This window comes from Phyllobates terribilis, unplaced genomic scaffold (assembly GCF_046119375.1).
Source record: "Phyllobates terribilis strain yellow unplaced genomic scaffold, ASM4611937v1 Scaffold_1__5_contigs__length_1240528914, whole genome shotgun sequence".
In the NCBI taxonomy this organism is placed as follows: Eukaryota; Metazoa; Chordata; class Amphibia; order Anura; family Dendrobatidae; genus Phyllobates; species Phyllobates terribilis.
This window is the reverse complement of record NW_027362761.1, coordinates 725,767,180-725,787,579: the sequence shown is the minus strand read 5'-3', so window position 1 is coordinate 725,787,579 and position 20,400 is coordinate 725,767,180. Positions and strand designations below refer to the sequence as shown.

Sequence of the window (20,400 nt, the reverse complement as noted above, 5' to 3'; positions counted from 1 at the left end):
AGCTTGATTTTTGGGGGCTTTTTTTTTTTTACCATTTAACTTACTGGAAAACAGCAATAAAAACAATTAAATTTGTGGCGAAAACATTTATATAAAAAAAAAAATCTGAAATATCAACTTTTTTTTTGTGTTCATAGTGTATTAGACACAACCTGGCAACATGACTTTCCATGCTAAGATGGTATGATAAAAAGTTTGAAAGAAAATACAGCCATACCAGAACCTGAGACCTAAAACAAGGCCCATTGGAAGGTTGACATTATCTTTTGATTTTATTAGATTTTGGTTTTTTAGCAACATTTCCGTGGAAGTGAGGTAGTGGAGGTCATACCCCTAGATGAAGCTGTAATGGGGAAACTCAGGCAGGCTCTAAAAGCGCTCGTTCTTTAAGAATGGAAATTAATAGATGTTGCAATGTGTCGCCAACTTGTTTATTCCATGCCTAGAAGACTTTGTGCGGTCTTGAAAATTTATGGAGGTCATACACAATACTAGATGTAGTTTTTGATGTAGGGTATATTCATTATTGAATTAACTAATTTGATTAGAACTGAAGATTTTGCAATGAAAGTTACATTTTTTTTAACCTATAACATGAAAGTAAGGTTAATAATGTTCTATGAAACACAGTCTTGTCAAAAATTTTGAAATAGTACTTGTATTCAGTAAGAGATTGATAAAATCTTATTTTTCAAAGAGGGTATACTCATTTATGCTGAGCACATTAAATATATATTGCAGAATATAGAGAAAACCACAGTCTCCCATGATGCCTATATGCGGCTCGGCTACAAAGCAGGCCTCCGGCTGACATGGGAAGCCATTGGTACACCTTGATCACAGGAGTGTGTGGGGGGGGGGGGGGGGGGGGAGATCAATGGCTGCAAGTGGTTGTGCAACCACGTGGATTGCATGACTTAAATGCCGCTGACAGTGACTGGGGCTTGATACATTAGTGTAACAGTCCACATCTGCTGGGTGTAGTGCAGGCGTAGCTCCCTCTCCCATACCGCTGCACCCAATTTATGCTGTGCATGTATGGCGAATGTTGAAGAGGGAATTACGGTAAATCCACCAACATTGTGCATCCAATGAAAGTGAATAAGCTATATTATGTGTTCCACTTACATGATCTGGAAAAAATCCCACAGATTTTCATTCCGAATATGAAACAAATAAAACATTTGCAAGAATAATAAACATGTTCATTATTCTAATGCACAAAAAAAAAAAAAAAAGCTTATTAATTTCTCCTAAGCCGCTATCCCCTCACTATTTTGAAATCTGATAGCTGGGCTTGGCAATATTGCATAAATTGATATCTCGGTTTTCTTTTTCCACATTTAGGGCGAATTTGATTTGAATTTTCAGATTTTAGGATGTGTTCCTATGGGACATTTCCTATGGTGGACTTCCCACATGTAACAGTTAAGCCATGCACTGGAAAAGGGTGAAGTCCACAATAACACCAGAAGCAGAAATTGACATTTCAAACCTGAAGTGCTGGTTAAATTCACCAGCAGATTATTTTCTGTGTGCATCTCATCCATAGTGCTAGTACTGGAAGACAGCGGATTTTTGGTCTAAAAATCTGGAAGGAAAATAATCTGTGCTTTTTCCACATGGTATTGTCCTCTTAATTGGCTAAGCAAGCGAAAAGTATATGCAGAAAGAAAAAAAAAAAAAAGTCCCATGGGAACGTAACCCAAGGGTTCCTTTACACCTGTGTTTTAAGGCTTTTTTTTGTGCTGCATACAGTAATGTAGACAGACTAGAAAAAAAAACAAAAAAAAAAACACACACACACACTTCCCAACGATGACGGTGTAGGATGGAAGTGGGGAGAGAACCTTAGTGTTGCCCACGCCGGAGGTCACTGGAGCGGAAGTCACAGGGACTCGCCAACGCCTGCACACAAGATCCCTCCTGTACAATACCAATAGACGGGACGAAGAAGTGCGCCTTGTATAAAGAGCGAGGTGCGCTGGCGCAGCATTTGGCCACTGTAAAGTGCAGAGGAGGGGGGAGCCATTATAATGAACACAGGAGGTGTGGATTTCTTCCGGGCCCAGGATCTAGAAGGCATCAGTAAAATAAAGCTATAAAATGAAATTTCACAGTAACAAGACCTCTAATACAGAGTCATACAGGTAGGTATAGATTTACATTTCTATCACCTGTATGCCCATATTAGTAGATCAGATAAATCCCAGGGGGTGACACATTCCCTTTAAATATGTAATAAAGGATAAAAAACCTTAAATAGATAATAAAGTATGATGCAAACAAAAGTTCCCCCAAACACAGTATGATATCTCCACAGTACCCTCCACACGCACGGTATGATGACTCTACTGTGCCACCCCTCCCTTAATCCACCACCCCACCCCCGACAAAGAATGGTGACCCCATCACAGTATGTTTCTGCAACTGTAATCCCTACATAACGCTCCACACAGTACAATGGGCCCCACATAAAAAAAAAAAACACCTTTCCCCATCTGCTCCGATCTCTTCATGGTGTCTTCTGATCCTCTGCACACCTTGGTACAGCTAACACGTTGTAATGACGCCATCGCGCCCGCTACATTGAGACGTCAGACGCAGAGGGGGAATGATGGGATTGGGAGCATTAACTGACTCTCCCTTCTCCATCATGGCCTTCAAGTGCAATGCTGGGCGAGGGACCCACATCATGAACTAAAACTCAGGGTACCCACCCAGCGTCGCGGGCCAGATATACTCACCCTGCAGTCCAGATTTGGCACGTGGGCCAGAGTTTGACGTGTGCTCTAGGTAAGTGGTGAGAGCAGGGTTATACAGAGCTCATGAGCTTTGAAGGCTATATGGCAGCAGGTTTACTAGTCCTCTAGTGATGATCAAACACTGATTAAATACAGCAACCAGCCCAGTTTTGAACACATCACAGGAATCAGGGTCTTTGTCACAATGTTTTTGCTACTGAATTGGTGAGCAGCATAACAGAGGCAGATCCCCCTTAAGACCTTGCAGGGAAAAAAAAAAACCATCCATCGTTGGAATATCAGACAATGTTTGGAGGATTTAAGCATTTGGGCTTGAAGCAAACTGGTGATGAACAGAGTCTGTACTTAGAAACGGGAATGGTTTCAGTGCAGATCACACTCTACAGTACCATCGTTGTAAGCAACATCGCCAATTATGTTCTGTGGATTTTAAATTTACTAAACAGATGGTGGTGTGAATTTTACCTTTTGCAATGATGATGAGCCCCACCATTATTGAATCCATTTATATGGTAGAAACGTAACATGGAAATGCATCGGTAAATGCTTCTATAGCAGAGTCACATGATATGACCTAATTGTCTGCCAGGTGTGGGACCCAGAAACAAAACTTGCATCAATGTGGAGTACGAGGATCTCTTAGCCTGCCCATTAGCTATTACTTTTAAAGGGATTGTCCACTACTACTATTAATATTTGGCCATTCTATTTTTATGTTGAAAATAAATATCTTTGTAAATACCTTGCTTTGCAGTTACTGCCTGTGAGTGGCGCTATCGCTAGCCGCTCACAGGCATCACGTGACCCGTAGCCAGCTCTGACATCCGCTGACGTCACGTCAAGTTCCGGCTGCAGCCGAGGGTCCCTCTTCCGCGTTCCACGGTGAGTGATCGGCTGTGGGCAGGGTTACCCCGCGTTACACACCCAGCATCCACTGCGCGCTTTCCCTCTTCTCATTCATTGGGAAAGCGCGCGGTGGATGCAGGGTAACCCTGCCACAGACCCGCATCCACCGCGGCGGTGACTGTGTCACTGATGTCACGCCTGACTTGACATGACATCAGCGGATGTCAGAGCCGGCAGCAGCCGGAGGTCACGTGATGCCTGTGAGCGGCCAGTGATAGCGACACTCAAAGGCAGTAACTGCAAAGCAAGGTATTTACAAAGATACTTATTTTAAACACAAAAATAGAATGGCCAAATATTAATAGTAGTGGACAATCCCTTTAAGCCAAGAATGAATAAAGGGATGGCCGTGCATTTGCTCTTTTCCCATTTACTGCTCTATAGGAGTCACAGACACAGCCGTGCAAGTGGGATCCCTGTGCTTCACATTGTTGGGGATCCAGAGGTAGAACTGTCATCAGACCTTTACAGCATACCATGTGGATATGCTATACAGGTCTACATTTAGAGCACACGTGTCAAACTCAAGCCCGTGTGCCACATCTGGCCCACAGGGCGGTTTAATTTGGCCCGCAACACCAGAACCACCACCCCTACTGCGGGCCCCGTTATTCTGTGTGGACAACTACGCGGGGGCCCCATTATTCTGTGTGGACGACTGCGCGGGGGCCCCATTATTCTGTATACTGATTCGCCCGCGACTTTGTCCAAATTTTTCATTCAGCCCTCTGTATGTTGGAGTGTGACATCTCTGATTTAGAGTATCATTTTAATATCTTTGCAGACCAAACAAAAAAACTTAAGTTACATAAAGTGTTTAAACTCTTTTGAAGGAAAAAAATGCTTTATTATGTAAAGGAAAAATTAAAAAGATTCACAATATTTAACTTGCACAAGGCAAATCTTGTAAATAAAAGGTGGAGGGGGGGACGGAAGGCAGAACGGAATGGTAAAATGGTAGTTTTGCCATGGTCCGTGCTGCTCACATCTATTCATTAGGATCATAGAGGGAAAAGGCTGTAAAAATATACAGCGGTGTGAAAAAGTGTTTGCCCCCTTCCTGATTTCTTATTCTTTTGCATGTTTGTCACACTTAAATGTTTCAGATCACAAAACAAATGTAAATATTAGACAAAGATAACACAAGTAAACACAAAATGCAGTTTTTAAATGAAGGTCTTTATTATTAAGGGAAAAAGAAATCCAAACTACAGGGCCCTATGTGAAAAAGTGTTTGCCTCTTCCCCTAAAACATAAAGATGTGATAAACCACAGGTAATTTAGGAAGCTCAGTTCAATTTCCCTAGCCACACACAGGCCTGATTACTGCCACATCTGTTCTCGATTAAGAAATCACTTAAATAGGACCTGCCTGACAAAGTGAAGTAGACCAAAAGATCCTCAAAAGCTTGACATCATGTTGAGATCCAAAGAAATTCAGGAACAAATGAGAAATAAAGTAATTGAGATCTATCAGTCTGGAAAAGGTTTTAAAGCAATTTCTAAAGCTTTGGGACTCCAGCAAACTTCAGGGAGAGGCATTATCCACAAATGGTGAAAACATGGAGCAGTTGTGAACCTTCCCAGGAGTGGCCGGCCAACCAAAATTACCCCAAGAGCGCAGCGACTATTCATCCAAGAGGTCACAAAAGACCCCACAACAACATCCAATGAACTGCAGGCCTCACTTGCCTCAGTTCAGGTCAGTGTTCATAACGCCATCATAAGAAAAACTGGGCAAAAACAACATGTGTGGCAGAGTTCCAAGAAGAAAAACACTGCTGAACAGAAAACAAAGGCTCGTCTTTTTTTTTTGCCAGAAAACATCTTGATGATCGCCAAGACTTTTGGGAGAATACTCTGTGGACTGACGAGACAAAAGTTGAACTTTTTGGAAGGTGTATGTCCCATTACATCTGGCGTAGAAGTAACACAGCATTTCAGAAAAGATACATCATGGTGGTAGTGTCATGACCTAGGCCTGTTTTGCAGCTTCAGGACCTGGAAGACTATCTGTGGTACTCATTGCCAGTTATCGCAAATGCTTGATTGGAATTGTTGCTGCTAAGGGTGGCCAAACCAGTTATTACCAAGTGATTTTGAGCATCACTTGGAAAAGTACTTGACAAGTTGGTCACACAATATAAATCCATGCAACCGGCATAGATTTATATTGTGTGACCAACTTATGCTGCTTTAAATGCAGCATTAATAGTAAAAAAAAAAAAAAAACAACAAAAAAAAAAAAACACATACTTACCTCTCCAGTGGCCCACGGTCTCCTCTCCGGTGGTGTGCTCTGTCCTTGGCATCCCGCAGTGTTCAGAAAGGACCTGCGGTGACGTCATTTAGTCAGCTGACAGGGCACGCAACCGCTGACGTTAACGGTCACGTGACTATCACATGACTAAATGAAGTCGACGCAGGTTCTTTCAGAACACCGCGGGACGCCGAGGACAGCGCATGCCACCGGAGAAGAGACCGGGGGCCGCGGAAGAGGTAAGTATAATGTTATTTTTTACGTTTTAATTCTTTTTTTTTTTTTTTTTTTTACTAATGATACCCGGGTCTGGAGGAGAGTCTCCTTCTCCAGACCCAAGTACCATCCGCACATTGAATCGCATAACATCCACATGAATACAATAAATGGTTGTGCTGCGAATTTTTCCGCAATGATAATCCGCAGCGGAAATTTCCGCAGCATGTGCACAGCACATGCGGATTATCATTGGGAAACATGGCAGACAACTTAACAAGCATTTTTAATGCGTGTTTGAGGCGAAAATGCTGCCGCGGAAATGCATTAAATCCGCATTGTGGGCACACAGCCTTAGACTATGTGCACGCGTTCAGGATTTGCAGCAGAAAAATCTGCTGGGAATACTGATGTGTTGACAGGAAAAACACTGCGTAAAATATGCGCATTTTTTACCCAAATGGGTTTAAAAAAAACGCTACAAAAACAGTAACAGAATTGACATGCTACAGATGTGAGACAAAGAAAAAAAAAAAAGCAACATGCGCAAGAGATTTCAGAAATCTTATTAACTTTGCTTAGATAGTAAAATGCTTGGTTTTTCACAACAAAAAAATAAAAACGCGAGGTGTGAACATAGCCTTCGGGTATGTGAGCACAAAGTCTTTTAAACTCCGACAAACCCAACAAGTTTTTCAAGCACAAGACTTCAGAAAACTCTGGAGTTTTTTTTTCCCCTGAAGTGTGTGTTTTTCCCGAGTGTTGTTTCCCTGATGGTTTTTACCACCTGCACTTCTTGGAGGATTTTCCCACGGTTTTCCTGACTCTTTTTTTTATGGTTTTCTGCTAGTTTTTCCACTCCAGTGAATAATGAAGAAACTGCTACTGAGCACTTTGACATCTTTTCCAGGCGGAAACTGCCTGAAATGCTTGTGATGTGCACTTATACCCCAAGTGCAGTGTTATTATAGGGATCGTTTGGGGTCCAAAGACAGACAGCACTGATGTAGATGGCGCCAGCCGCTGAGCTCAGTGACTGGCTGTAGCAGTGATGTGAGCAGAAACACAGACACTGGAGCGGCGATGGGGGGGTGGGGGGTGGTGAGTACTAGCTCTGTTATTTTACATTACAGGAATCATTTGGGGTTCACTTTTCTAAAAGTGGAAAACTCCTTTAATGTACACAATTCCAATTCAAAGAAACACAAAAATGTAGACAAGCACAGTAGGCAAAGTGATAAGAGAGTTGTCATTACCTGATCCACCAAACTGAGTACTGGCCAGTGTTGTAGGTCTGCTCTTACCATTAGCCACAGGCAATGGGAACATCTGGAAAACAAGGAGATGGTAATTAAAAAGCAGCAATGAAATAGACAATGTGACGTGTGTGACTAAGCATAACTATTGTCTAACTATCCCTAACCATCACCTAATTATGGTCTTAACTCTGGCCCACAGAGAATCAAAAAAAAGCAAACCTGTAGGAAAAGACCAAAAATGTAGCTTGTTTTTGCTCTAAATGCATTAGTTCTGCCGTTGGTTGCTTGCAGCTCCACACATTCAGCTTTGCTTCTAGACAGTTTCTCCTTTAAGTGCCCACTGGATGGCAAGCACAAGAGTATGGATCTTTTCCCGGCATATAGACTAAAGGAAGGTTGTGAGAAATGCCCTATTATAGTAGGAGTTTAATGAATGCACTAATTAAATGGACGCCATTATAGTTTATGGATGCCACTGTACTGAAGCAGTCACAAGAATCTGTGATCAACAGGCAATTATAGAATTTTAGATATACATCATGAAAAGCTCAATTATCTTAAAAAGGATGCCTGCGAGACGCCATACAGTGGGCATCAGTCCTCATTCTGTGTACTATGCTGAACGATACTTCATTCTCTGTGGCATCGTATGCCAGCCAGTAACAGCTTGGAAAGGAAACTCAAAGGGCTAATGTAATCGTATGAACATGTTAACACACACGCCGGACTACAAAGCAAATGTAGGGCAAAAATATAACCTGATGAAAGCCCACATTATATGCTGCCCATCAGTTGCCTGAACACCCAGGCCAACCAAGCTAGCCAGGTTTTAGTACTAGCCCACATAGGGGGCCTGACCAACAACAGTAAGTAGGGAACAAATTTGTACATTCTTAATCTGGACAGCCCAGCAGCTACTGCCTGGACAGGAGAGAACATTATGCAGACATCAGGGCTCACTCACAGGGCAAGCACCGTGCTCAAAAAAGGTTTCCCCACTCCTTAAAGGGAATCTGTTTATGCCCTTCAATCTGAGAGCAGAAGAAGATATGAACAGGGACCTCAATTCCAGCACTGTGTCAACTGCTGTAATTTTGATAAATCATTTTTGATGCAGCTGTTAAGAGTTCATTACTAGTGTTGAGCGAGTATGGTCTGTTAACCCTTTCGGCGAGTATGCTCGGGCCGAGCTCCGAGTATTTATAGCTGCTCGGTGATAAGGTTAAATCGCTCCAGTGTGCATGATTTGTGACTGTTTGACAGCTTTATTACATGTGAGGAATGTCTATTTCTTACACATTCCTCCCATGTAATAAAACTGTCAAACAGTCGCAAATCATGTACACGGGAGCGATTCAACCATATCACCGAGCAGCTGTAACTACTTGGAGCTCGGCCCGAGCATACTCAGCGAAAGGGTTAATAGAACATACTCGCTCAACACTATTCATTACCAAGAAGCCCATCACAGCACAGCTTTAAGGCTACATTGTGCATATAAAGTTGCCAACCAATAGCTACTTATTTTACTCACTTATATAGGGCAATTAATTTTACAACGTTTTACAGACACCATGGGCACTGTCCCCATTGGGGCTCACAATCTACATTCCTTATCAGTATGTCTTTGGAGTGTGGGAGGAAACCGGAGAACCCGGAGGAAACCCACACAAACACAAGGAGAAGATACAAACTCCTTGCAGATGTTGTCCTTGGTGGGATTTGACCCTAGGACCCCAGCGCTGCAGTCCTAACCACTGAGCCATCGTGCTAGGCAGAACTCATGTATATGGAGGACTACACATAACGGGAGATCATCTATGAGAGAGCTAGCAGAGCTGCAGCGGACAAAACATTGTTATTCTATTTTCACACTAGGCGTTATTTCAGCATTTTTTTACGAAAATTTTCAGCTGCGTTTTACAGTACCAGCAAAGTCTCAGATTTCAGTAGTTTCAAGCACACACTGTTTTTTTTTTGTATCATTTGAATTTTGTGCTTTGCATGGTTGTTTTTTTTTTGCACAATAGCGCACGTCACTTTTCAGCGTTTTTTCACCCATTGAAAGTAATGAGTGGTGAAAAAAAAAACACTGAAAAACGCATAGTGTGAACATAGCTATCAGGTTTGCTGCGTTTTTAGTGAAAAAAAAGCAAGTACAGCGGTATGTGAAACATTTATTTTTGTGATTTTTCCATCTTGTGTTTGTCACCCAAGATGGAAGTTTGGATTAGGACAGTTTAATTACATTTGTGATGTGTGCAATGTAAACACTGGCCAACCTAGGTGTGAGATTGTTCAATTTCACAACTCTGTGGGCCACAGGTATTGTTCAATCTCTGAGCAACCCAATGGCAGACCATAGTGTTAAAATAAATAGTGTCCTACAAACTCTGACTGCAAGTGTCTTAGAAAAACTATTGCTGAATAATTCACCTCCCCCCATTGTTACCTTTGTAAGGTTGTGTTCACACGATGCGTATTTCATGCGTTTCCGCGGCGTTTTTGCAGTTGCGTAAACGCCGCGGAAACGCATGAAAAACGCATGGTAGAAGGGCAGCAATGTTCCCCAATGGAAATCCGCATGTGCTGTGCCCATGATGCGGATTTTTCCGCAGCGTTAACGCTGCGGTCAAAAATCCGCAGCATGTCAATTAATTTTGCGGAAACGCGGCGATTTCGCCGCCATTGACTTGCATTAGAACGCGCCAATTCCGCAAGACAGCATTTGTACTTGCGTAATTGGTGCGTTCTAATGTGCGGATGGTACCCGGGTGTAGAGGAGAGGAGAGTCTCATCCACACCCAGGTACCATTGAAAAAGCTGTAAAAAGAAGAATAAAATAAAAAATAAATGTATTCTTACCTTCTGTCGGCCCGCGCAGCGCTCCCGCTTGGTTCCCGGCACTTGCAGTGAGTTGTAGGACCTGCGGTGACGTCAGAGTCATGTGACGGGTCACGTGACGCTGACGTCGGCAGGTCTTTCAATTCAAAGTTGCCGGCAGCCGGGAGAACGGAGTGAGCAGGACAGCGCGGGCCATCGGAGGTAAGTATATACACTCTCTCGGTTCACACTGTATAAATCCATGCTGTTTGCATGGATTTATACAGTGTGACCTAGTTATCAAGCACTTTCCAGGTGATGCTAAAATCGCCTGGAAAGCGCTTGTCAATCTGCATGCGGAAACGCATGTGAATCTGCATGTGGATCCGCATGTATTCTGCAGGAAAAACGCATGCACAATCTGCATGCGTTTTTTCTGCCAGGGAGATGCAGAAATGATGCAGAAATTTTCTGCTTCATTTCTGCATCGTGTGCACATACCCTAATTCTGGTTAATATGGTTTCACATATGTCTTGCATTGGTGACCTGTGTTCATGTTTCTGTGGTGGAAGCAAAGCTGAACTTTGGGATCCTGAAAAAAGCAGCAAAAAACCTGTGTTTTTGACGCAGCTTTTTTCCTGCCCAGAGATCAGGTTTTGCTGCAGAAAAAAAGATGCCTAGTGTGAACACAGCTTGATATGAAAACTACAGAAACTCTGTAAATGACTCAGAGGAGTAGAACTCCCACTTACTTTGTGCTGCCCTCAAATGGGGCATTGCAAACCTGGTGACAGAGTCTTTTTAAGAGGCTGTCTGGGCACCTAAACATAGGCCATCAATATTAGATGCCTGGACAATCACTTTACTGTTCTTCTAGGACAAAAGTGAAATAAATTAGAATAAGAGTAGGACCAGGATACAATACATTTTCAGTGTGGCCAAAGAGAAGCTACTAACCTCCTCCCCCCATCACACACTCATCCCTCAGATGTCTATAAGAAAAAAAAAAGTAATATGAAGGGATCATGTCTGCTTCTTGCAAACAATCCTGTAGGCTAAAGGGTGGCTAGACACATGCATGCCTGTGTTATTAATGGGGAGAAGTGGGAAAGCCATTGCCCAACACCTCTGCCCAGGGCCTATTTCGCAGGAGAGCAAAAGGATCAGTCTTCTTGAAATCTGCCCCACCTCCATTCTCCGATGGTAGGTGTTGGGGCAAGTCAACACACTTCACATTAGTTTGCCAGTTGTGCAGAAATAATTGGTTCATCCGACACTCATCTTATGTGTATGGCCGCAGTAAATGAAAAAAAAAAAAAAAGTCAACCATATCTAAAGAGTTAATTATCGGCAGACCATAGAAAAGCTGGTTGTGGTCTGCTATGGAGGTTATAGAAGCAGTCAGTCAATCAAAATGTTGTACAGAACCTTTAATATGGAACCATGCAGGCTCCAACAGACTGTACTGTATTCTCAATAGGAAATCAGAAGCATAGGAAGGGAGTTACAATATAGAGCTTGTGCACCACTATGGAAGTCCCTATTCCAGCTCTGTATTAAAAAAAAAAAAAAAAAAAGTCAAACACAGCTATGTACACTGGTCCTGAAGTTGCCCACATACATCACAGAGCTGTTAGCCAAGTGATTCAAGAACTTGCAAGATAAGCTTGGCTTAGCAGGTCAGTACTTTAAATAAAGTAGCTTGGATAAGCAGCTGTAACACTCATCCCACAAGAAACAAAAGACTGGAAGTGATCAAAATCCAACCTAGATGAGCAGGAGGCAGAAAAAAAATCCGCCCTACGTCCTAAAATGTTTAAAACACAATCAATGACAAATTCACAACATAATGGTCATGATGCAGATCTGAAGATCTGCATCATGCATGGGTTTTTGCCAATACAGTACATAGGTATAGGGTTTTTAAACCACCATTAAGTGGTTTTTGGAAGTGGAATCCACACCACAAATGTACATAGTGTAGATTCTATGAGCTGAAGTTTCTTTAGGATAATTTCCACCTAAAACAAAATACTGCCATATACTAAGGTTTACAGAGTCCAGCTTACAGTGCATATGCTAGGAAACGTTCCTACAACATATGCTACTCTGATCTGTATAGGGCTGTCTTTGCCTAGTAGACTGTCCCGTTCTAATGAACTAGCCATTTGTTGTTTTTTTTTTTTTGTTTGTTTTCTTTTTACAATATTGGATGACAACTGATGTAATTTTGTCAGGACGTTATACTATACTATAGTGGTTCTTGTGTGTAAATGTGCACACACAAAAACATTTTTATGCTAGAAGGCAGCTAATACTCAATTCTGTAAAAGAAATAATCAAAAAAGGGAATGTTAGGGAGTCTAATTTACAGACAACGGAGAAAAAAAATGCACATAATTCTGAAGAAAAAAAAAATGGATATAAAATCTTTGACTTTTCTCCTGATGTAAGAAATGTTCATTTTAAAAAAACAGGTGTAAAAAATATTGCAATGACTACCTCCATAAAAAGCGCTAAAAACTTTTTACATTGCGCTCCCTAAGTCAACCATCTATATCGGCTCCTAGAGAATGATCGGCAGCTTGAACTGGAATGGCTGATTCTTTTGTTTCTGCCGGCCAAAACATCCTGGCCACGGTGTCCAACAGCTGCTTTCTGAAATCTCTCCATTGAAAACACAAAGGGTAAGCTTTCATGTATACAAGGGAGTTTAAAAAGAGTACGCTGGTGCTGCTCACTTCTGCACTGGGAGGTGACTGGCATTTATGATGCTGTGCAATACCACTGCTACGATTGGCAGAATCGCACCCCTGATCCTTTAGAATTATTACTAAGACAGGTGTACAAAACCTGCCAATAATGCAAGCATCTTGACAGCTATATTCGGATGCAATGTCACCCCTTTAATGCTAAGGATACACCTAGATATTGTCTCTATACAAAAAAAAAAAAAAAATCACTGCAATTTCACTGGTCATATGAATGCACTGGGTAGCGTAAAATCAGGTATCAATTAGTGATGTGCAAACGTGCTTGGAAAAGGTGTTATCAGAGCATGCTCTGGTGCCAACACAGTACCTTTTGGCATGCTCGTTAAATAGGTTCAAGTCGCCGCGGCTGCAAGTTTTGCGGCTGTTAGGCAATCCCTGCATGTGTTGTTGAACAGCCAAGAGACATGCAGCCGCAGCGACTCAAACCTATTTAACAAGCATGCCAAAAGATACTCGGTTATGTAAAAGGGGTATTCTGAGGTCAGTATTATATATGCCATATTCTATTAAGTTAAGGTCTGCTCCCTTATTTAGCACCCCAGAAAAAAGTCGTCAAGATAACCATATAATGAGCGCAGGTATCCCCATAGGCAACGGACCACAGAGGAGTCAGACAGTGTTGGGGCTGCACAGAATGGCATTGTGATATGTTGTGCACCCCTGGTCTAGTGGGTCTATGTGAATTGAGATTTGAGTCACCCTTAAAGGGGTATTCCCATCTCCAAGATCCCATCCCAATATGTAGTAGGTGTAATAAGAATAATATTAGCAAATACCTCCAATTAGAAATGTAGTATAGTTCTGATTCGATATGTCTCTTTCCTCATGTGCAGGCATTGAAGGACCTTAGGTATCCATGGTTACGACCACTGATCTAGTGACAGTTATCTAGCTGCCAGTGGTCGTAACCGTGGATACCTAAGGTCCCGCAATACCTGCAAATGAATAGACATAGTGAATCAAAAATACTATACTACATTTCTAATTGAAGATATTTGCTAATATTATTATTACACCTACTACATATTGGGATAGGATTTTGGAGATGGGAATACCCCTTTAAAGACTCAATTGAAACATCAAGGAGGTCCTGTAGTTTTTTTTCCACATCCTGGTTGTCACCTATTTAAAGCCTGTCATTTATAGAGAAGTGAACTTCTCACTTGCCTGTAAGTTAATTACTAATTAGATGGAATTCCTAGTGTTAAGGAGCATGGCGTTCAAAGGAAATGGAAGATCCTCCATGTATTTTTTAGGCTCTGTTCACACACACACACCGTGCTCTCCGCTGAGCATTATGTTTGGGTTTCCTTAGGAATCTCTGAAAAACAAGATTCCTACGGAAACCCTGAAGGAACCGTTCACTATCATGAGGCTGACTGACTTGCATCAGACACTCTCTGGCCCCCGTCCACAAACACATGGCCTGCCCTTTTTGTGCACATCTAAACTGTACCAAGACTGGGGACAGAGTGATTCCGTTGGCATCACAACTTTTCCTTTACAAAAATGTGAAAATCCCCCCACCTCTACTACTTTTATTCAGCAAATAACCAACTCCTCCCTAATCATATACTTGTGTTTTACTATGGAAAGACTACATTAATCCCTTCACACACCCTGCCATACACGTACATCCCACATCACAATCAGGGTGTGCATGCATGAAGCGGGCACAGGAGCAGGCTGGCTGTAATACACAGCCACCATCTGCCAGTAACAGTAGCGACCAGCACTAACCATCATCGCTGCTGTTGAAACGAGACTGCAATTGATAATAAACCCTGTAATGCCATGGTATTGCAGTGTATAGCATACGAGACCAAAATGGATCTCTAGTTAAAGTTTCCTAAAAAATGATTTAAAAAAAGGAACAAAAATGTGTTCAATATGTCGTAAGTGCCCCTAAATGGTATCAATTAACTACAGCTCAGCAGGCAAAAAGAAAAACCTCCACAGATTGGAAAAATAAAAATATAAAAGTTACGGGTTAAAGAGAATGGCAACTTTTTTTTTTTTTAACCACAAATGTCAGAATTTAATTTCATTATTAAAAGAAAAAAAATGTACAAGTTTGGCATCATCACAATTATACTGACCTGTAGAATCACGCAGTCAGGTCATTTTTACTGAACAATGAACCTAAAAAATTATGGTGGAATTGCTGTTTTTTTTTCAATCTCAGCACACTTGGAATTATTTTTCCAGTTTGTCAGTACATAATATAATAAAACGAATGGTATTTAAAACTACAACTTTTTTTTTTTTCGGGACAAGTCCTCATACGGCTCTAAAGACAGAAAAATAAAGCTATAGCTTCTGGGAGAAAGGGAAGAGGAAAATGAAAAGTGCAAACAAATAGAATTGGCTAGTCCTAAAATGGGTTACCTTCTAGAAAATACTGATATTAAAAGGGAACACTGATGTGGCACAAGAACAGTAGTCAGCTGCAAACCTGGTGCAATCATACATTAATACATTTCTGTGGCACAGCTCACGATCCAGTTTGTTATTCTTCGGATGGCTTTATTGGGGTATGTTTAAGGCAGAGTCCCACAGAGCAGCTGCCCATGACCATGCACAAAAGTGGGGGGGAGGGTGACATATGGCAGCACCATTAAGCTAAGTTCACATGAGTGGTGGGGATGGGGGGGGGGGGCATCTGATTTTCATCCTGCTAAAATTTACAAGAACAAAAACGATTTTCCATGCTGAAGAATTGCGGCCCAGAGATTTGAATAGGCGAAAATTAAGGAGAGACTAATTCATGCTACGTTTTTTCCCCGCACTGCAAATTGTGAAATCCGTAGCATAAACTTACATGCTGCAAATTTAAAATCAGCATCACAAGTTACTTCCAGCTGGATAAATGTCATCCACCCGGCTATTATAATACACCATGCAAGAACATATCCTTAGGCTTCATTCACATACCTGTACTACTGCTACTCCGTATAGGGCCAGCCTAACCGGGCTGTCTGACATTGTCAAAAGTTGCCAATAGCACAAATTATTACTAAAACTAAATCTATATAAAAATCACTGGCTTCAGTGACAGAAAGCCATGGTTGGAAGGGTACATAGGAGCCCAGTGCACAACCGTTTGGGCTCTTTGCACACAGTTTTGCCATATGCAAGAGGTTGACATTTGTTCCTCCGTTTAGTACCCACTCCTGACTGTTAAAAAAAAGTCATATTGCACCAAACGGTCCTGTGTGAACCTTGTCTCTTCCACTATTGTGAATGTGCTGCAATGCCTATTGGCAAAGGAGTAGCCAAACAAACTGAAATGCAGGTGGTATGAACACACAAAAGCTCACTTTATCCATTGGGCTAAGCACCCACAACCCATTTTTATGCCAAGTACTTTAGTTGCGCAAAAAAACGCAGTGTCCTACAGCTTCAAAGTGGACGGGATTTATAGGAATCTCATGGGCACTTTTTTTTTTTTTTTTTTTAAATGCTGAGTAAACGGACCTGTGGTGAGTTTTATAAATCTGCAACGTCAATTTCTCTTGCAGTAAATAGGTTTTATTTGCGAATTTTCAACCATTGACTTGAATTAAATGAGGAAAATGTACAGGTAAAAAAAAATGCATCTCCACAGCAGAAACACACTAAAAACACATGTAATCCACATAAAACTATCAAAGTTTAATCAACAGCTAAGTAACAGGAAGTATCCAAAAAAAGCAAGTTAAATTAAACGCATTCAAAACACAATAAAAAAAATAAACAACATACGCTGCATCATCAAGAGCGTACCAAAGACTCCTCATAGCACTTTAGCCTAAGTTCACAAGTTGCGCTTTCGCTGCGTTTTTTTAGGCCAATTAAAAGCTGCATTTTACAGTACCAGCAAAATCTATGAGATTTCAGAAATCTCATGCACACAGGTTTTTTTCTGACTGACTTGAAAAACTGCAGCATGTCACTTCTTTCCACGTTTTTTCACCCATAGACAGCAATGGGTAAGTGCAAAATTGCAGCAAAAAAACATTACTATCAGTTTTTGCTGCGCTTTTAGTGAAAAAAAGCAGGTAGAGCAGTATGTGAAGCCCATTTATTTTTGTGATTTTCCCAAGTTTAAATCATAATGACTTGGTCTCATCACCTGAGAATGGCAGTTACGATTAGTACAGTTTAATTAAATTAGTGATACGTGTAAAGTAAATATTGGCTGACCAAGGTGTGAAATTGAACAATACCTGAGCAACTCAAGGGCCCACCAAAGTGTGAAAGTGAACTGTGTCCTACAAACTCAATGCTCTGCCAATGCCTTAGGTAAACTATTCCCAACCAATTCACCTCCTCCTGCTCTTAGATTTGTTATTGTGTATTTTTCATAAACTCATTAACTTTTTTGTTCAGAATAGCCACTATATTTTCAGACATAAAAATCTTTTTCCACTAAATAATTTGATCAAATTGCCCTTTTTTCCACAAATGGTTTTATGGTTTCACATATGTCTTGCATTGGTGACCGAACACCTTGTATTGTTCATGCTTCTGTGGTGGAAGCAATGCTGAACTTTAGGATCCTGAAAAACGCTTCACAACTGCAGCAAAAACTGCTTTTTGTAAGCAGCTTCTTTACTGCCAAGTGAACAGGTTTTGCCTGTAGAAAAACGCAGCAAAAACGCAACGTGTGAGCATAGCCCAAGGGAAGAAAATCGCACAAAGTGGCTATACTGTGGTTCCTGCTGCATGGTGAAGAAACACTGTATAAAAATCCTTGAATGGAGTTCATACATGACATACATACATTTTTAACACCTTTGTACATAATGTAATTAAATGGTTATAAAATATCTATCTATCTATATATATTAAAAAGGGGCTGCGTCGTCAGATAATTTTTTGTTTAAATAAGGTCTGTGTCGATGAAAAAATAATTTACATGTAACGTAGATGCTTGAGGGCTTGTTTTTTTGTGGGCCAGAATGTAGCTTTGAATGTCACCATGTAATGTACTGAAGAACATGGAAAAAAATATGCAATTTTGTCATTTGTTTTTGGGTTGGCTTTTGTTTTTAGGACATTCATTCATTCTGTTGTAAAAGTGATCTGGAAGCCTGATTGTTCAGGTCAGTGAGGTTGCGGTAATACAAAACTTGCATTGATTTTTCATTTTTTTATAAAAGTGTCGTAAAAAATAAATAAATTAGAATTTTGCAAAAAAAATAAATCTTTTGCTTGGTCTCGCCGTTAACCCCACACCCACACACGTAACATTTTTATCTTTCCGTTAATGGAGCTCTGAGGGGGCTTATTTTTTTTGTTTTTATTGATACCAATTTGGGGTACATTCAACATTTTCATAACTTTTTAGTGCTTCTTTAAGTGGGGTTTGGAGGGGTTTAAATTTTCTCTTTATAGTGTTTACTATATGTGTTAGTTCACTTAATCTTTTGATCAATTGGACTTTTTTTTTTGAATGAGTAATATTTTTCCCTTTATTTTTAAAAAGGAAAAGTGGGATGATTTGAACTTTTTTTTTTTTACTTAAAAAGTTTTAGTCTAAAAGAATACTTGAACAAATAAGGTGGGGGATGATGTAAGTGTTGGAGCCAGTGAAAAGTTTCAACCATATATATTAAGTTGTAGATTTGGTGTGCAAGATGTAGATTTGGTATGCAAGTTGTAGCACACCCATATCTGCAACACCATTTATTTCTCATGACCAATCAGATGAGATCCTATGCAGATGTGCATAAAGTGAACCCATGAGAATTGATTATTTGCAAGCACAATATTGGCACTTGGATTGCATCGTGCCCTATTCCTGCTCAACCGGTGCTTCTTTCATTGTCTATGGCAGTGCTTCTGTGAGCAGATGTATAGTTGTTGGTAAGGTAGTTTTCACAAAGTATTAGAATCTGCACATTTCCTTTTTTTTTGGGTATGGTAATCTCTGGTTTACCAACATCATTAACTCATTTTGCACTTATTTCAATGTCATACAAAGGCTAAAAGGACAAATTAAGTGAATTCCAAAAACAAGTCAGCAGCAGCAAAGCCACTGCAAAAACTGCTAAAAAGACGAGATCATTCAGAAAATACATCGCCAGTACCTATAAAATGCAGAGTGCACATACCCTTAGTAGATTTTCATTATTTGGCACGTGTTCAAGCTTCACAATATAATACACATCTCAATCAGTAAGTGATGGCCTTGGCCCGTCCACAGCCTTAGTCAACTGTACAGTATAGCTGAATAAGGCTGTGGGAGGGAAGGGATTTTTTTTTTAATGAAGCAGTTAAAATAAGTTACAAAAGGCTGAACCTATGCACAGCAAGTCACTTTGACATTGTAGTATATATGTTAATTCTTTTATACAGTTCTTTCTAGCGCTTTTTCGGGCAGGTTCCAGATGGAATGTGACTGAAAAAGACACTGTTCACATAGCCTAGATGTGAGCGCCAGGCATTTTTTTTTACGGATTACCAAGAATTTCCCTTGTCACTAAAGTGCAGCTACACTTAGAATATTGTGTACAATTTTGGTCTCCGGTGTATAAGAAGGACATAGCTGAACTAGAGCGGGTGCAGAGAAGAGCGACCAAGGTTAAGTGAATGGGGGAACCGCAATACCAAGGCAGGATATCAAACTTGGGGTTATTCAGTGGGGAGAAACAAAGGCGTAGGGGCGATCTTATTACAATGTACATATATATGGGGAGGGGGGCAGTACAGAGATCCTTCTAATGATCTTTTTACACAGACATTTGTGACATTGATAAGGGGGCTTCCTCTACATCTAGGGGAAAGAGGGTTTAATCATAATCACAGACGGGGGGACACTTTACTGTACAAGCAGTGAGACTATGGAACTCTCTGCCACAGGATGTTGTAATGGTTGATTCATCACAAAAGTGCAAGAAGGGCCTGGATGCCTTTCTCCAATTTTACAGGTCACGGGTGCTAGATTCTGTCATGAGGCGTTGATTCAGGGAACTAGTTTGATTTTTTTATGTGGAGTTGGGAAGGAATTTTTCCCTTAATATGGGACAATTAGCATTTACCTTCCTCTGGATCAATGTTAGGTTATAGGTTGAACTCAATTGGCAGAAGTCTTCTTTTAACATGAAAAAGTATGATACTCACAAGCGGGGCTGTGGAGTCTGTGTCCATTTTGGTGGAGTTGGTATAAAATGGACCAACTCCGACTCCTACAATATATAATAAATTGGGTACAGTAGCTCAATGCAGTTTGTGGGGAATATTTTTTCATGAGAATTTGGGAAAGTTATGAAATGTCCTATAAATGTCTGTCCTATTCCTGATTTAAGGGTCTAGACTTTTAGCTGAGATGAATCTGTGCTACAGTAAATTTATCACTTAAACATGAGCCATGTATGAGGGAGTCGGAGTCATGGAAATTGAGGAGTCAAAG

General features: G+C 40.8%; 1 protein-coding gene across 6 annotated transcripts in view; it reads right to left on the bottom strand.

The window, feature by feature from the left end:
- The window catches only part of TCF3 (transcription factor 3), an 86,477-nt gene that overhangs the window by 49,483 nt on the left and 16,594 nt on the right, over nt 1–20,400 (bottom strand). For all 6 annotated transcript variants that reach the window (XM_073686340.1, XM_073686341.1, XM_073686339.1 and 3 more), the window contains exon 3: nt 7,404–7,476. In XM_073686340.1, coding sequence (XP_073542441.1) covers nt 7,404–7,476 — 73 coding nt within the window. The remainder of the gene's footprint in view (nt 1–7,403; nt 7,477–20,400) is intronic.